This window comes from Dendropsophus ebraccatus, chromosome 13 (assembly GCF_027789765.1).
Source record: "Dendropsophus ebraccatus isolate aDenEbr1 chromosome 13, aDenEbr1.pat, whole genome shotgun sequence".
NCBI lineage: Eukaryota > Metazoa > Chordata > Amphibia > Anura > Hylidae > Dendropsophus > Dendropsophus ebraccatus.
In genome coordinates, this window is record NC_091466.1 from 18,680,496 (window position 1) to 18,700,288 (window position 19,793).

At 40.0% G+C, this 19,793-nt stretch overlaps 1 protein-coding gene across 14 annotated transcripts in view; it reads left to right on the forward strand.

Moving 5' to 3' along the window:
• Positions 1 to 19,793, forward strand: part of GPHN (gephyrin) — a 237,088-nt gene that overhangs the window by 180,802 nt on the left and 36,493 nt on the right. For 6 of the 14 annotated variants that reach the window (XM_069950663.1, XM_069950657.1, XM_069950656.1 and 3 more), the window contains 2 exons: positions 4,460 to 4,531; positions 13,696 to 13,737. The exons of 4 other annotated variants lie outside the window; for them this stretch is intronic. In XM_069950663.1, the coding sequence (XP_069806764.1) occupies positions 4,460 to 4,531; positions 13,696 to 13,737 (114 nt within the window). The remainder of the gene's footprint in view (positions 1 to 4,459; positions 4,532 to 13,695; positions 13,738 to 19,793) is intronic. 4 more of the 14 variants (XM_069950658.1, XM_069950664.1, XM_069950667.1 and 1 more) reach the window with 2 other exon arrangements.

The window sequence follows — 19,793 nt, forward strand, 5'->3', positions numbered from 1 at the left end:
CTGAAATCAGCTGTAAAGGTCTACCCTTTCTTACCTTCAGCAGTCGCTAAGGGAATCTGTATTTGGTCTTACAGAAATGAAAGTAATGGAAAGGATGGACGCACTAGGTCCATTACTTTAGAAACCAAAATATTTCTACTACTACTACTACTGTGCCACACCAGGTGGTACACGTTGTCGACCTTATAAAGCGTCTCCAAACTGACACATCTATTTGTAATACACACAATGATGTTTTTGGCGCATTGAGTGGTTTATATTTTGGATCATATAGTAATTGGAGCGCCAACTTTTGTTCGTTTTTATAATGTCTTATCCAAAGATTATAACTAGAGATGAGCGAACCTCGAGCATGCTTGAGTCCATCCGAACCCGAACGTTTGGCATTTGATTAGTGGTGGCTGCTGAAGTTGGATAAAGCTCTAAGGTTGTCTGGAAAACATGGATACAGCCAATAACTATATCCATGTTTTCCACATAGCCTTAGGGCTTTATCCAAGTTCAGCAGCCACCGCTAATCAAATGCCGAACAATCGGGTTCGGATGAACTCGAGCATGCTTGAGGTTCGCTCATCTCTAATTATAACGTATAACCTTGCCATAGGATAGGTGATAAATATCAGAAGAGTGGAGATCTCCGCCATCTTAGGTTGTCCAGGACCAAGTAAATAGATTGGCAGTCAAACATATGCACTCCATTTAATTAGGCACAAGGGACCTATGTTCTTGAAGTTAGCCGACCACAGATAACATTCTTATCACCTGTCTTATGGTGGGTTGATAAGTTTCAATCTTTCCATAACTCTTTTGAGCCAACTCAGAGCCACTCTGTCTCTCCATTCTGGCTCATAACGAGGCGGGGGGACCTAACCTGAGAAGTTTTCTTTAAGATACAGCGTTTCCCCGAAAATAGAACACCCTCCTAAAATAAGACACGCCAGCTACTCTACCCTCTAGCCTAAAGTAAGTCCCCCCGCTGAAAATAAGGCACACCCTACTCTAAACTAGGCCACCCCTTGAAAGTAAAGTGCCTCCTGAAAGTAAGGTCGCCCGTTGCCACTCCCCGCCACCCAGGATTTGTTTAATCCCCTCATGGACCTCCAAAAGCGGCACTGCAGGCAGCCTGGTCCATGGCCCCCACGTCCTCCGCATGTCCCGATGCACATCGCTGCCACACGTCATGCCGCTGACCCGCCCCTGTTGTGCTCTTCCGTGAGTATTCCGGAATAAGGCATCCCCCAAAAATAAGATATGTGGCTGTTTTTTTTTTTTGGGGGGGGGGGGGGGATATAAGGCACTGTCTTATTTTGGGAGAAACACAGTATCTGTGTTGTACTGGGACAACCTCTTTAGAGAGTTAAAAAGAATAATTTACAATTAGACCATCATCATTACTCGATGAGAAGTCTATGAAACCCAGTAGACCCTGCTGTGGAACCCACTTTGGGAAACCATGATCAAAGCTGTCAATCACTCTTTTTTCCATATACTTCTTTATATGAAAGAGTTTGGAATAAGAAATAGACTTCTTTTAAGACACAATCCACAAGATAATTACACTTGTCAAATGAATAAATAGTCTTTGCTCCTAGAACCGCTTCTATTGTGGAATATATAAAATGCATCCTAAGCTTGTCTCGTAATGACACACTGAGCTCCTAATTAGCGGGGAGAGAATCATGGATTTGGACTCTCTCAGTGGAGGATTTGTCACCCCATGGACTTGTAAATACCTGATCTAGTGTTTCCTATGAAAACATGACATACGCTTATTGGAAGCAATCGAAATTTAAGTGCAATTTTTTTTTTATTTTTTTTTTTCTAACAGAAGTAATTGTATAATTTTCTAATTACATTTAATAAATTATATTTAGTACATACTATATACATTTTAATATTGTAAGTATCTTATCACCTAACTCCATAATCTTACTGACTGTAAAAACAAAACAGTCTTAGCAAGGTTAGGGTGAAAGAAAAAATATAAAAAAAAAAAAATAGGGCATACTCACCTCCCCTGATCCCCTGCTGCTACCGTTCAAACTGCCCCCCCCCCCCCCACACACACACACACACACACAGCGTTTTTACTCTTTTTACTGCTAGAATTTGTCTTCTGTTATGCTGATCCTGTTTCGGGTTTTTCCGTGCACCATTTGGCAAGCAGGATCCGGAGAGCTGACCGACAATGCTTTGATATATATTGATGTTTGGTTTAGCCAAGTATACTTGTGTTCTCAGCGGGGAGAGAGGATAAAAACTGAGTCAGACACCTGAAGCCTGAGAACTTCACCGAGCTATTGAAATGAATCCCATCCAATGCTTCTCTACTCTTAAAAAGGAGACCCTATATATACTGTATGTTCCTGCTGATGATGCTTCATTACATTGCAATCTTAGTGATTGGCTGCATTAGGTTTGCAATGTCATCAGGGTAAGTAAACTAAGAAACAAGGGCGGAGCGATGTACCCACCAAACGCATGGTCAGGCCACACGACGAACAATTGCTGTATCCGAAATGTGCGGCCAGTAACAGTGATTTTTTTTTTTGTGCGCACAAAAGATCAAATTAGCCACGAGCAGGTGTTTGCTTTCTCTTCCGCTGATCTGACACTTTTACACTGTCTAATTATCAACTCATAATCCTCATTTTTATTTTTTTAAAGGAATTTTTATACCTTTTAAGTGAAATAACCTTTACACAGTCTTTGCCTTGGAAGCTTAACAAAACAAAGGAGCCCTTTTATATTGTTATATTTGTACAGTAGCATCTTCCATTTTTGGTTTTGGCACAAAACCATCCATTGCGTAGACTCAGCAGAAAGTTACTTCAAAAGTGCCATTAGGAGACCTTCTTTTTCCTCATTAGTCCAGTAAAATACATGTAGGGACTGTATAGTGTGCCACCATACAAAGACTATAAAAGAAAATAACATGATTCTGGTGTGGACAGGAGTTGGTCATTTGGAGAGGTTTTTCTCTGTTTATGTATAATATGTAGTATGCCTCTGTTCAGAAGAGATAAGTCATAAGATTTTTAGAGGCATATTGACTTAAAGGGGTCATCCCGAAATTCAAAGCTATCCCCATGCCAAATATTTAGAGATCTCTAGCTCATTGAAGAGTGCCTGACCAATGGGAACCCCACCAATCTCAAGAACTGAGATGAAATGTTCCTTAAGTTTATGGAATGTCAGTGCGGATGAACGACCACTACAATTAACAATCTATCAATCTAGATATGACAATTGCTTACATAGCACTGCACCAGCTTCTTTTTCCGTATAACAATATGCAGGACTTTTTGTATTGATGTAATTCATGGGATAATGTTTTTAATGTTTGGAATGACTGGAAAACTTTCTGAATATTTTATAATTAAAATGTGTCTAGTTGTTAAGTTTTGCTGTGATCTTTTAGACAACCACTCGTCTAAGCAAGGTGTCCGGTATTGTACAGTGATGGAACCCTGACTCAGTTTAGATGGTATTTGGTCATCATAGAAATAGAAGGTATACCTATGATAGGTGAGCATAGTTCACCTTATCTTTTAACTGGCTATAGACCTTAGTATGCAAAGGAAGGTTGTAAATGTTATTCATATTACTAACAATTTTTCGTAAGTGACCCAAGTGCATTATTATTACTACTATATTGACTTTCTTTATCTGGGTCTACAATAAGTAATAGTTTAAGTGTCACAGTCGTTTGGAAAAACTTTTGACATGTCATAGTAACATGTCAAAAGTTTTTATCGTACCAATCATGAGAACGAGCCGGAAGAAGACCGAGCATGGTCCTTTTCCATCTCTGTGCCACATGATGAGTCTGGCTCCTAATGTGAATCTATTGAGCCTGACTCAGACACAGAAGGGGGAGCGCGGTCCTCTCCCCGATCGTTCTCCCGATCGGTACGGGTCTGTACACTTAGACCTGGACAGATCAAAACTGTCTCTGTGACATGTCAAAAGTTTTTTCAGACGATAGGTACACTTTAAATTAGATTCATGAACCTTTTAAATATATATTTTTTTTAAATAAAAAAGTTTGGTGCATCCATGAAAGTTATGGAGAGTGCATTTTTCTACTTTAGGTGGTAAAATTAAAAAGGTAAAGGTTGTTGCAGTTTAATCTTTATCGTATCTATAAACCATCACAAAATTTTCCCTATATGATAAGTAATATTTGGGAGGTGACTCTAAAAGATGGAGTTGGCAATGATGGTTCTAAAAATGTGCACCCATAAAAATACCAATTTTTTTCACTTCTTACCAACCATGAGTTTTGTCATAACTACCACAGTGCATGCTACATATGTTTTTGAAATAAAAACAAGATATATTATTGCTTGCTTGATGGTAGTCGTAAATGTTATAAGCTGAATCAAAAGTTTTTATTCATTCTTTTTTTTAAGAAACAGGATGCTTTTTCAATTGATTTTCTGATGTCCACATATAGCTTCATCGAAAACTGGAGAATCTCAGAGATCACCTGCAGAGCAATGACAAAGGATACTCTCTCCGAGTAAATGTACGATTTAACTCGGCACTTTTTATTTCTTTATAATTTTTTTCTTGTTTTTTTTCCCCATAAATCTGTATTTTTCTTTTAATTTATGGTAGCCAGTTATACCAACAGTCTGAATATCCACCCCTACCCTCCCCATTAAGCTTTCCCTATTCCTCCATTGAATTTGTTCATCGTGTGTATATTTAATTTTAGCAGGGGTTTCATTTGAATATGCAGAAATCGTATTATGACTATACGGACAGAGTCCTTGGATCATGTGTCTTTTTGCATGGAAAGTATTGTTGAGTGTACTCTGTTGTACAATTGTCCGTTAATATTAAACTTCCCCATATTTGTTAAAAGAGCCGAAATCCACTCAAAACCTTAAGTCTTGTATACTTCTAAATTCTGTCCTACCTACTAGAGTAGGTGTGATTGCAGAAAATCCCAGGTATACACCTTGTTTCCTTCTGCAAGCAGCAATATAAAATAGATCTAATCTTGGGCCGTCGTGAGAGGGAGTTGGGAAGGGGGATTTTAAAACTCTTTTGTTAGCTTATTTGCAGCATACAATATGAGAAAAAGGGGAGACAAGGGGGGTCCTGTTGGTGTGAGATGGTCTCGTAGCAGGAGTTCGTATAAGGGTGCTGATGAGATAGCACTCACCTGATTTAGTTGTGCAAGGTTATAGACACAACTCTATTGTAGGCAAACCAATGGTGACACCGCAGCTATTCATAGGGGGACACCATACAGGCGGAGAAATGCATGCAGAAATGTGAACCGTATAGGATGACTGGACCATACTGTACAAACCACCACAGATTGGATCAGCGCAGCTGTGTAGGTCAATCGAGGTAGTCCCAGAGTGAGCAGAATCCACCGTAGGGTAAAAACTTTCAAGATTTGAAATGCAATGCATTTAGGCCCATAGTATGGCAGACAGGCCTTTCTCAAGCAATCTTGAGAAAGGCCTGTCTTCCATTACCCTATCGTGACCTCTGCTCACTCTGGGACTACCTTGATTTCTTTTGACCTACACACCAGCGCTGATCCTATCTATGGAGGTTCTTATGATCCACTGATCCTATATGGTTTACATTTCTGAATGCAGCATACAATATATTTTACTATAATAGTTGACATAATTTAATGTTTAGTGACCAGGCTTGCTTAAAAAAAACAAAAAAAAACACCTGCCCGATTCCTGCTGTTGCCCTCTCCTAGCTTTTGAGACATCACAGGAAGTTCTGATCAACAGAGACTGGGCACTGTTGGAAGGGCAGCGGTTGGGGTTCGAGTAGGTGAGTATCCATTATTATTTTAGTGTTACAAGGGTATCCTGCTGGAACAAAACGTTTGATATGTTTTTGCCCAGGCGCAGAACATAACAAGCAGGCTATTCTTACCTCTCCGCGCTTCTCTGGTGTCCTCCTGTGTCATCTTCGGGTCCCCGTTGAATGAACCTGCCTTCTTTCTCCGAAACAGACTCGTCTTGGCAGCCTGCTCAGCTAATGACTGGACACGGCGATGTCATGTCTTTGTCAGTGATTGGCCGAATGATCTGTCACTGCTGAGACATGTCTGTGTTAGAGGTGGAGGAGGGATCCTTCAGCTGCGACCCAAAGATGACACAGGAGGATACCAGAGGAGTTCAGAAAGGCCTGTCTGTTACACTCTGTTCCAGGGCAGCAACATATTAACGGTTTAATTTCAACTTCAATTTCAAGTCAGCCCTAAGCCCTTAAAATATTTTTGCACTACTAGACATACCCTTCAAAGGGTATTTGTCGTAAAGCTGATATCTCCTGCAGGAGCAGCTGCCGATGGAATATCGCATCGTCGTTGATACATCCCACGTTGTCAATTTCTGTGCATGTCAACTGGAAATTATTATTATTTTTGTTGTTGTTGTTAAGCCAGCCTGAGCCCTGGTTCTTAAAATATCCTTACAGTTCCTGCCTGAAGCCCTTGCTGGCCATACAACACAATAACCAGGTAGCTGTGTCATGGCTTACTTAGATATAGTATGGGAAAATCCTAAATAACTACTTTCTACCATAGACATTACAGTGTCTATTACATGCATATACATCATGGTCTGTTATACCGATAAATAGGTTCTGAACAGTGGGGGAGAGGCCATGAAAACATTGAAGGGGGGGGGGGTAAATACTAGAGATGAGCACAACTGGAGGATGCTCAAGTCCCATCGTTCAGCATTTGAATACCGGGGGCTGAAGATGTTTGATGCAGCCCTAGGGAGTCTAGGAAAACATAGATACAGTCTATTGATGTATCCATGTTTTCCAGAACTCCTTAGGGCTGCATCAAACTTCTTCAGCCCCCGGTAGTCAAATGCTGAACGACGGGACCCGAGCATCCTCCAGTTGTGCTCAGCTTTAGTGAATACCGTACACCTTAGTCTTATAAATTTACAGAGAAATGTTTTTGCAAATGGAATTAGGCTTTAGCCTTCATCAGACCAAGTAACAAACATCATGCAGCCTTGATCCAAACACATTACGTTCTGCCCTATTCTCCGATTGACGTTGCACAACTTTAAATTAATTGCAGACAATAGTAAAAAGCTTGGTAGAGCATGTAAATCCGCAGGTGTTTGATTGTGCCCCAGGTCTATTTTGTCACGTTTTTAAAGATTTCATGTTTAGTATTGTGCATTTGTGCACAATGGAATTAATAATACAATGAATAGGATTGGTTGACAACGTAGAATAAATGGGGCAATATTAACCTTTAAAAGGAATACTCCCGGCAAGCTGATATACTGAGTTAGGGCTAGTGCAGGGTCTACTATACACTAAGGATTCTATTACACTAAGTGATTCTTAACGACTAAGGATAAACGTTTTAACGAATTTATTGTAAACCTGAAATCGTTCACCATATTACACAGAACGACAGTCGTTGGTTACAATCATTACTATGATCTTTTGCTCCATCTGATTCCAGAACGTGCAATTACACTGAACGATAAGTGAACGATTAACAATGATTTTAGGGTCAGATGAAAATCAACGATCGACACATGAACGATTTTTCGATCGTTGCCTGCAATTACACAGGGCGATTATCGTTTCAATTTGAACCATATAACGAATTTCTGCACGATAATCGTCCTGTGTAATAGGGACCTAAGGCTATGTTCCAACTACAGGATTTTTTTCTGGAAAAGGCGGCCATCTATTATTAAATGCCTTTACCTGCTAAATGACGGCACATTCTTTTAGTGGGAACATAGCCTAAGACTATAACACTATGTATTTGTGTTACTAGATGTGTTCCATAAAGCAGTGTGGTCTCTTACTACATTGTGATGTTTTAAGCACTTCCTCTGGATCAACACTTGCCGGATATTAGATAGATTTCTTTGTTTTAACAGGTTACTATGTGTTATGTTATAGTAAATAAATGTTGTATGTAAAGTGTTTCTGTTGCTGAAAATTCGATTGAGGGATTATAAACACCTTAACGCTGAATTTGTTTTATTGTTTTGTTTCGAAGCAACTTCCTAAAATTTAGATTTTCTGCCATTTAGCCTTTACTCAGGGTGAGATAAATTTTTCAAATGGACTTCTCTCTCAGCCAAAAGTACTAGGTGTATGGGGGCATCCCGAATCTCCACTGACAGATGATGTCAGTGAAGATAGGAGTCCAGCCTGATGAGTTTTCACTGGTCCTTTTGATCTAAGCTGCCACCTGAATAGTCTGGTGGCGGCTTACCCCTCCTTATAGAGAACATGTGTGCTGGAGGACCATGTGTATGGGAAGTACAGGTTAGATAACTGTTGTCCGAAAAATCATCCATTAGATATAAAAGTGGGTAGGAGGTTATACACCAACCTGGATTGTGCCCAAGGGGAGAAAAACCTTGAAGGACAGGTCACACAGGCTGTAGATAGGGAGGAGAGCACTCAAACTGTAGTTTGCAGTGGAAAATCATGGGCCTGTGCACAGGTGAGAAAATATTGTTCACACTGCAAACTGTAGAGGCTGTAGAAGCAAAACTGAGCAGAAATCTTAATAAAGACTTATGGATGAAATGTTTTGTGCACCATAATAAGTACAAAACAAGAAGGTTTTTCAAAGGTGTCAATAACCTCTAACTGTGGGGGGAAAACCTGATTGGCTGCTAGAGGTAAATTTAGGGAACGTTTTTCATCTACATGTACTTTGGATATAGGAAAATTGAAAATTAGTGATATAAAAATATGGTCACTTTTTCTGTATACTTGCATAAGGTTATCTTATACTAAATGTTACCTTATCTTCTAATCTTTATCAATATAAGAGACTGTCCTCCTGCATTTGCTGTAGATTCATTACTTAAAGCGTAACTGTCATGTTTTTTTTTATTGCAGAAATCAGTAGTATAAGCGATTTTAAGAAACTCTGTAATAGGTTTCATCAGCCAAAAAAGCCTCCTTCTGTACTCAAGAAGCAATCTCCCAGCCTCCCCCCCCCCCCTGATTTCTTATCTGTGCATTATCAGGCAAACACGTCTTCATTACAGAGAAGCCAGTGAAGACGGGCTCTGCTCTCTCCATTGTAAGCCTATGAAGGGGGGAGGGGCTGACGGAGATGAGGGAGCAGGAAGAGGTGACATGAAGGTCAGCTGTTTGTAGACTCTCTGGGCACCTAAAACGCTAAATTCAGGTGTCAGAAAGGTCAGTGCTTATCTATGAACTTACTGAGAGAAGATTGCAGGGTTGTGCTGTGCAGGGCTGCTCAGTGCTCAGTCACTCCTAACAGCCCCTCCCCTCTCCATAGCCACATAATGGAGACAGAAATCCTGCTTCATTTGATGTGAGGGGGGAGGCTGGGAGATTGCTTTTTCAGTCCAGAAGGAAACTCTTTTAGTACATAAAACCTATTACAGAGTTTCTTAAAATTGCTTGTACTATTGATATTTAATGTTTTCAGAAAAATGACCCTGAAATGACAGTTACGCTTTAAATATAAGATATATATATTTTATCATTAAAACCTCCCCTGGGGCAACTATAATAGTGACATACTATTTATTTCTCCAGTGTCTATATAGACATCACAGCAGTTTGAGCGCTTTATGGCAGCTGAAATGAATAGACGTTAATGGTATGATTAAACTGTAAGAAACTCCAGTGCTGCAGGACAGCTTCCTCTCACAGGGGGTTGTCACAGTGAGTACAGTTGCTATATATCACCTTATCTGAGCATCTAGCAGTTCAGAAGAACTACATTAGAGTGGCCATATGCTTCAAATAGCTGTTGACCGACATATCTTTCTAAATCCCTTTGTACACATGAGCACTCACTCAAGTGCATGTATTTTAAATTGAGAGATGGGGAGTAAGGCAGTGCCAAACACCACTGCTGGAAGATTTTCTTGCACATTCTCCTAACAACTGTTCTTGGTCTGCCTTCAAAGATCACTATACACACTATCTACATAGAAAAGACCTGCCAAAATTAGAAGGTCAATTTGATATAAGTCCTAAGAGGCCTGACCAGTTTGACTCACTCATACTCTGTTGATATTGAGACTACTCTGATTATCTTGACTTAGTCTGCACAGTAAAGATCTCTTTAAAAATGATAAGCTCTATAAAGAAAAGGCCTGCCAAAATTAAAAGATAAATCTGATATAAGTCTAAAGTACATGGCCAGTTAAATTTTATTGATAATGAGATTACTTTCTTGCCCTTGCCCCAGTCTACACAGTAAAGCTAATAAACAAGCTCCAATAAAACAGAATATAGAAAGCCTATTTTGTGTCCGGAAGTCAATAAAAATATCTTTGGAAGGCATTGAATATGGATAGTCACAGAGATGCCACTGCAGGCCACGTTTTTATAGTCTTTATAAGGAGGCAGCTGGCAGGGGGGAGAGGAAGCACTAATGGCTGTAGTCCCACCCCCAGTGCACCAAACCTAATTTACATAAACTAAAACTGCTGAGGATGAAGATAAAAAAGTGACCTTAATGCTCAGCACATGGTATAACATACACATGGTATAACACCGGCCGTTCTGGTACTGCTGTACTGGCCAGATGATCTTAATTTCTGGTGAATTTCTGACTGAATTCTGATGTGAACTGACATGTTCTGTGCGGCCACTATTCAAATAATAGCGGCTGCACAACACTGGCATGTCAGTATTTCGTGCAGCTGGTTAGAATCCCATCTGGAGCATATATTATGTCTATACGCTTCGGCCAGGATTCCATTCATGCACATTGTTGCAAATTGCAAATCTGGTAAAGTTTGTGCCCCTAAACTTTACATTTGAATGACTGGTATACCCATTGGCTTTTGCAGGGGAAATGATATACGGCATTCCCCAGGGGTTAAAGGGGTTGTCCGGCGAAAAAAAATTATTCACAGAATAACACACATTACAAAGTTATACAACTTTGTAATGTATGTTATGTCTGTGAATGGCCCCCTTCCCCGTGTCCCACCACCCCCACCCGTGTACCCGGAAGTGTGGTGCGCTATACATTACCTGTCGCGTGCCGACCACGGTCTCCGATCGTCAGCAGTGACGTCTTCTTCGGGAGCTTGGCGGATCTTCCCGAGTGCCGGCCGCCCTCTGCAGCGTCATCCGAAGCTCAGCCGCGATTGGCTGAGCATAACTGTGCTCAGCCAATCGCGGCTGAGCAGCTGATGACGTGGCCGCGTCATCAGCCGCTCAGCCGCGATTGGCTGAGCACAGTTATGCTCAGCCAATCGCGGCTGAGCTTCGGATGACGCTGCAGAGGGTGGCCGGCACTCGGGAAGATCCGCCAAGCTCCCGAAGAAGACGTCACTGCTGACGATCGGAGACCGTGGACGACACGACATGCGGTGAGTATAATGCACCACACTTCCGGGTCTAGCGTGGGTGGGGGGAAACACGGGGAAGGGGGCCATTCACAGACATAACATACATTACAAAGTTGTATAACTTTGTAATGTGTGTTATTCTGTGAATAATTTTTTTTCGCCGGACAACCCCTTTAAAAAAAGCAGTTTTCTAAAAAACTAAAATATGAAGGACCCTTCAGTCATCAAACATCTCATAAATAAGAATTACAGTCTGTATTAAAATAATCTATTATGCAGATTTATTAAAATAGATGGAGAGATGAAAGTAAATGTATCTGTTAGTAATTGATGGCAGTAATATAAAGTTTCTCCTTATAAGAACTCATTTTTGCAGATTCCGTTGCATTGTTATAGATTATTGTCAGTGATTATTTTTTTTTTCCACTGACCTAAAACTCGAGTTCCAAATTTTATTAATTATTTGTCCTCCTTATAAATACATTTATCAGAGTGGTTTTCCATTAAGCCTTTAATACTCTGTCGTAGTCACGTTTTTTTATATGGTTTATGTGATTTAACTATCTGTGGTGTTCGTTGTGTTCCGATATATCAAACATGACATAGTATGTTGTACGGTTAAGGCTGCTCTTAAAATCCTTCCATGAATTATGGTTTCCTTTGGTCATCGATTCAAGAATATCTTAAGAAAGTGTGCTTGTAGCACAAACCCCTCGAAGGTGGTCTGAAAGGGGTTTAGAGCACATTGCCCTCTTGTTTTATTATTTATTACTTGTATTTTAGCTTGTTTATAAGAATCAGTCTCACATAGTATAATACATAATCGGTTCAAAATAGATAAACATAACCTTCGAGATAGCAAGAGCCCAGATCACCCATTTCTCAAGAGAGGTCTTCTACACAGATGCCATATCCCTTTCCTCCATTGATGACTTGGTGTAAATGTTACTTTACATGTAAGTGTCAGCTGAACTTATCAGTGGGACTGTCTGACTCTCTAATGTATAGGAGGAGCCTCATGACCCCCCCCCCCCCCCAAAAAAAAAAAAAAAAGAAAAAAAAAGAGGCCAAGGATGCCTCGGATTTTAATGGCTTGAGCCCTTAGTTTTAAGGAAGTTGAAAGGAATTTGTCGTAATTTGCATGCGGTCTAAACCATAAGTCACAGGGGGGGGGGGGGAAACTGATTGATAGAGTTCTCCCTGTTTTGGTATAGGAAGAGACCTATCAGTCGAGGCCATTGCAGCCTGTAGGGATTGGCTGGATGACGCGTGGCAACATGAACATGATGACAGGTTCACTCTTAAGTCACCACCAGAGGAATCTGGAAGTAGCTTACTTCCCTCTCGAAATTGAAACCACAGGCGCACTTGGCCGAGTGTGCAAGGAAGAATCGGAAGAGAAGAGCTGGTGGTAAAATGAGAGTTCAGCCAACAGCCGTCTAATATGTATGGAAAGCTTAGACTTAGACTTTGTATTTTCTAGTTCCATTCACTGTTTTATTAGTATATTGACCTCCTCTTTAAGAGGAACACTGCTTGAAGACCTTTTTCAATGCAACTGAGCAAAATTTTGCTTGAAATTGGATTCCTAACCTCTGGCATACAGATAAATGATGATGAAAACGTTTCTGAGCTATATACTGTATAAAGTAGACATTGTGCTACAAGAAGACAATACAGTGGTCTCCTGTAGCTTTCAAGTTGCTGGGGGAAAAAAACTACACCTCCCAACATGACCTGACAACCAAAAACGGTCATGAAATGTTGGAAACTTTGCAACAAGAGGAAAGCAAGAAGTTGGAGATCACGGTTATCTACTGCATGGTATATGAATTATCCCAAACCAAAAAACAGTCCAAAAACAGAAACTTGTAAAAATGTCAATTTCTATTTCTAAATTTCCTTACAAGTCATTAGTATGTTACGATATATGTTTCTAAACATGTTTATTGTTCCTAGTATGTACCTTGTATGTAAAACTGTCATTTAATAATTGTTTTTCAAAGCTGTCACCAAAGTGAAAATCAGTATTTATTGTGTAAGCTTTGTCCATGTTGCGCATGCATATAATTTAATTAAAAAAAAAAAAAAAAAATCCTTCATTTTGTTTTATGTATTTTCCTATGGCAAAAAGAGCCTTGGGCAATCACGGGCTCCCATAGGATTCTTTATATGCATCAATAACAAGAAACAATTTGTTTAATTGAAGATCAGAGTCCTGTTGTCTGTGATTCTAAATGAACCCCCTGCTATTGTTTTTGTGCTGGATCCACATTTACAGAATTTCTTCTGAAACTTTTCTGTTGACGCCATTCCTTATTTAACCGTGTTTTCTTTTCCCTCACTGCACAACCAGGCTCGGCTTCCTTCCTGCTCATCCACCTATAGTGTTTCGGAGGTATACTTGCACGTATTTTCTTTTTCTTTTCCACATAGTTCACACGCTCACCCTCACCTCCACCGTGTGTTTATTTTATTTATTTATTTTTTTGCCTTGAACTGTGCACAAGTTGGGGAAAAACGTGATTGTTTCGGACACAAATGGCGATATTTGCATGCTCACCTCGCTCTTGTGTTTGACATTGTTTGATTTTCACTGTGGCTGTTTGTAAGTATCACAATGTAGATCTTAACGGAACTGCTGACTTTTAATCCACCCAAAAATTGATATTTCCAAAAAAATCAGTTTGCAGCTGTTCTATCATGACATGTAGTATTTTAAGTTGTTTTTTTCCAGGAATATTGAATGGCCTATCGGTGCGTGATCATTGCTGGATCTTAATCTTGGAACATCCACCACAAGGCCCGCAATGCTTACTGGAGAGCTGCAACACCATCAGTAATTTTCCAGCTGCAAAGGAAACGCACAGGCCATCAATGCATATTCCTCGAAAAACACTTTAAAATATAAATTTTATATAATGTAATAACATACACATAAATCAATATTAGTAAAAACATAGTAAACATTATTTTTCCATTCATTCCAAAAAAAACTACTTCCTAATGTGTAAGTCAGTTTACTCTCTTAAGAAATAAGGTGTGATCACAGTTAGCCCCAATATTCTATTCCATTTCTGTCATATTTAAAGGGAAATCATCTTCATGCTGCCCGATCCATAAGTCATCGGATCATTCCCGTCAGATTCCTCCCACCCCACCAGCATCTCTCCTGTTTGGCAATCTAGGCCAGCGTGGCAGGCAGGAGCCACCGGAGACCGCCCTGATGACTCGTAGCTCAGGCAGCATGAAAGTGATTACAGGTTCCCGTAAAGGGAAACTATCAGCAGATTAGACAAATCTAACCCTTTATAGCGCCCAGGGCACTGAGGTATATGTGTTACCTTCCTCCTCGGCACCGATCCCATGCTGTTAGTGTAATCTTTGCTCCAGTGCACTTTTAGGAGCACTGCTGCATCTTCTGGCCCACCCACTCCATTGATTATCATTAGAAGGAGCCGGCCGATGACTCGGCAGCGTGCCTAACAGTGCAGCGGAGCAAAGAATACTCCGACGAACAGTGCAGCACCGGAGCCAAGGAGGAAGGTAAAACACATAATTCCTTAGCATCCCCGGCGCTATAGGGGGCTATCAGCAGGTTAGATCCATCTGCTGATCTACAGCCTTAACCACCTCTGCCGTATGACATTGCCTTTGTAGGGCTCTCCTTGATTCAATAAGTGAATAAGTATACAATTAGTTTACCTATTGAATTTAACTTGTACAATATCCTTATGGAGACATTAAGACAACGATTACATGGACAGTCCTCAATATACATCTACCTTATTTGTGTACAATGTGGTCCACAGGAAAAACAGGACCAGGGAAGAAGGCTGTGAAGTCATTGTGAGAGCAGTGTTCAATACTGTTTTACTAAGCTATACTATTACCGTTTTATATACTATTTAAGCACTATTATATTATATACTATTAAGTATCTCAGAGACATTGCACCAAACTGCACAGTACTCAGTGAGTTGCAACAATAGACAGTCCATGGACTGGTGCCAAGTCTGGGCAACATAGCCTTTTAGTCGTATGTAGGTCTTTGGTTGGGCCTCCAGCTATAATCCAGAGCAGAGAGCCAATGAAAAGAGTGGCACTGGTGAAGTTAAAGTGACTATATCTTACATGGTCGTCTTTTTAATAAATATCCTCCAACTAGCTGGGGAATGAGAGCTTCCCCTATTGATCACAGTTGATTGTCAGGAAGTAGAGAAGCCAGGTTTATGGTGATCAGTTTATAGCTAAGACAGCTTCATTTTGCCAGTGGAAATCCCTGCATTTACAATGCTTAGAAAGTCCAGTGAGCAGTCTCTCAAAACAATTGACAGCCTTTATAAGCATTCGTAAAGAATTGTCTGTCACAGATTAGGACCGCCCACTGGACTCATAACCATAATGGAGGGGATATCATAAATAAATTGCAAGCTATACTGGCTGTTTTTCAAGCATAACTAAATATTAGTCTGCTCAGCTTATCCTGCTGCCGATAGATCCAACTGCATGTTTAAAGTGACATGCCCCCTTTAAGGGCCTGTCGAATGCCACTGGGTTTTGCTAAGCAGCAGCTGTTGTTTGTGAGATCCAAGCATCATCATGATGGGTTTATATATAGCATTAACTAGTGCATGGCACCATCTATGCTGAAATAAATCTGTTGCAGAGCTTTAGGATGCACAATATTCACTCATTAAGAAGGGTCGGAGGGGATTTTTGTAGCTCTGTGAGCTTGTGCAAAAAAAAAAAAAAAAATCTTCCTTTACCTTCACCCAAGTCCCTTACATACAGTCAGCATTAGCGAACATATACAAATGTGGAAATAGAGATTCCCTCGAAGATTCCTATTATGGGTTAAGTGGAAGCTTTCCAATGTTAGACAGCAGGACTCCAGGTATTTATATCTTTTATGCTCCTCAGCGCCAAGCTTGTCTAGGTTGTTCATAGACAGAATACAGACTGCCATCTGCTCAGATTTTGCTTGGCATAAATACATAAATATGATCCTATATATTCCTGAAGTATTATGGTGCTTATCGATAACTATGGAAGCAATGGACATCCGGTATAACCTACAAGTATAAGAAAGGGTCATCCAATTACCTTATTGTAAATGTACTAAAGGAAGAGCAAGCAGGATCAAATCCTGTTCACACGTACAGGATCTGCAGCACATTCACAGCAAATCAAATCTGCGCCATCAGGTCTGCTGCAGATCCTGTACATGTGAACGTACCCTAATGAACGGGAACACAACGGATCCTATTCAAGTAAATACGATCTCTTAGGATCTATCGGTACCAGCTATGTAGCAAACTGTCCAGCTCAGTCTTTTGGCCTTGAATTGACTCTCCGGTGGAGCCTCTGACGCAGGTGTGAACTAGGCCTTATAGACTTCAGGCTTTATTGTTGGCACAGACTTTAATCCATTAGCGGATTTTATGCGTCAGCTTTGCTGCTGTGGATTTATTTAATATAACTAAATAACTGAAATCCAAAGCATTAAATATGCATCGGATTAAGTTCTGTACCTGTGAACATGTTCTTAAAGGGGTTGTCCACCCAAAAGCTCTTTCTTTCAAATCAACTGGTGTCAGAAAGTTATATAGATTTGTAATTTACTTCTATTTAAAAATCTCCAGTCTTCCCATACTTATCAGCTGCTGTATGTCTTGCAGGAAGTGGTGTGCTCTTTCCAGTCTGACCCAGTGCTCTCTGCTGCCACCTCTGTCCATGTCAGGAACTGTGTACAGCAGGAGAGGTTTTGTATGGGAATTTGCACTTTGGAAGTTCCTGGCATGGGCAGAAAAGGCAGCAAAGAACACTGTGTGAAACTGAAAAGAAAACATTTACTGCAGGGCATACAGCAGCTAATAAGTTTGTGAAGACTTGAGATTTTTAAATAGAAGTAAATTATAAATCTGTATAACTTTCTGAAACCAGTTGATTTGAAAGAAAAAGATTTTCGCTGGACATCCCCTTTAAAGCAGATCTTTCAGTATAATACCCTACCCTTATGTTGTATCAGCCTATTATAAGTCTAGGTTGGGTTTATAGAGCAGATAAACATGTGACATCTGCCTATTGGCTTGTTGCAAAAATAAAATGCTTACTATTGTTGGACTCCTAAGCATAGTGTCATTTTCAAAAGGACTATAAAGCAAGTGTTGCAGTGTTGTTTTTTTTATTTTTTATTTTTTTGTTGTGTTTGCCTGGTTAGTCCTTAAACTGATGGACCTGCTTTAAAAAATTTACCAGTTTTTAGTTATCATTTACAATTCACATTATTTTGTGTGTTTCGTCTTGTGTTGTGGTTAATGTGGTTTATTTCTATTCTGGCAAACAAATGCCAAGAGATCCAGGGCCAGAAACCTGGTCCTCTCACATAGCACACAGAAAACCTGGTATCTGATGTGTGTATAGTGTAGCTTACATCTATATGTACCTGACCAGAGCCGTCATAAAGATCTTTGACCCCAGGGCACGATACTCATCAGGTCCCTACCGTACCTTGAAGTGTCCCACTGTAAAGAAAAACATCTGACATTTTTGGAGCTCATCTCTTGCAGTAAGATGGAGATCAATGGGAGCCAGAGAAATGTTCAGCTTTCCATTTCTCCCAGCTATATATAATATATATATATATATATATACACACACACATATATAATATATATGATAAAAAACTTGTGAAATGTCGCAAAGTTTTGAAATGTCTTTGTGGATGCAGTCCAAGTGATCAGACTCCAATATATATATATATATATATATATATATATATATATATATATATATATATATATACATATATATATTGGAGTCTGATCACTTGGACTGCATCCACCAAAGCATTTCAAAACTTTGCGACATTTCACAAGTTTTTTGTATTTTTTTTAACAATATTTTATTAAATAGGCAAAAGCAAGAAAACATTTCAAGAGGAGCATGTGAAAACAATTAGGATTACAGACATTGCTCACAATAGTAGAACCTTAGTGATATTGTCTAAATACAATAAAATAATATCATGCCTACAATTTCTTACAGTATATCAGCAACAATGAAAATTGCAGAAAAGACGTAAAATATCTCCAGATAGTAGATGATGTTTCACAAGTTTTTATAGTATAGGACATTTTCAATGCTGTGACTATAGTTATTAGATAACAACTGCTTTGAAAATGTATTTATGGGAACTGTTAACTCAAAAAGACATCCCAGACTGCTTGCTTTACATTAGCCTTGTAAGCAGTAAGATTACCCATCCATATTGTAGCTGTCCAAGGCTGCAATCACCTAAAAAAATGTTTTTATTACACTCTATAGCAGCAGGTAGCAAGGAGTCCTACAGCATCCAAGTGGAATAATTTTCCAGAGTTTATGGAAGGATCAGGCTTACAATGTGATCTTATCGTAAGCTTGATCCTTCAATAAACTCTTGAAGATTATTCCACTTGGATGCTGTTGTACTCCTTGCTACCAGTTACTTAGTCCACGTGGGTTTGTGGACCAACCAGCGTGCATCCTACTATACCTGCATCTCATACAAAACAGAAAAAACATTAGAGATGAGCGAACCCACTGGATTTCTGGTTCGTATGAACCTGAACCCTAGGCGTCTGCAATTCCCGCTGTCTGCAGGCTCCGTGGAGAGGGTGGAGACAGCCTAAGAACCGCCTTAAAAAAATTGGGATACAGCCTATCCCATAGGCTGTATCCCAGTTTTCCAGGCGGTCCTCCGGCTGTATCCACCCGCTGCATGGAGCAAGCAGACAGCGGGAATCAGACGCCGAGAGTTCAGGTTCATACGAACCAGAAAAACGGCGGGTTCACTCATCTCTAAAAAAAAAAACGTGTGTAAGGTACACCCTCATCAAATAATACAACTAAATATATCAAAAATAGATCTTTAAAAAAAAAAAAAAAAAAAAATCTAAACAAAATAAAGAAAAAACACTAGACATAATTAAAAACACTTAAAATGCCCATCCTGGTTAAACCAATACTGGTAAGTGGTGAAAATCCACACACCACCCACCGGAAAAGCTGTCCCCAATCACTATTCCAGAGCCCAAATATTATACAGGTGCATATAAAGCAAGGGCTGTTATCATCTGCCTAGCTTCTATATGTTAGTTAACGGAAATGAAACAATAAATCACAAATCAAATTCTTAATGACCTGGTCAGAGGGAGACTGTCACATCTATCCACCATGGCACTCACTCGCGTGCGTTCCACCTAATGACGTGAGCTTCATCTCTCGTGACTGGAGCTCATCTTCCATCCGGGCTACTCCTCGTAGCGCATGCGCTATCTAATCATCATACGTTCCATAATATCCATCTCTCGCGGAGACTGCTGCGCCTTTACTTAGTCTCTCAATGCACACATCTCCTATAGCGCTCCCAGATTTAACACTTCAAATTGTATTGCATGTATGGCACCATCA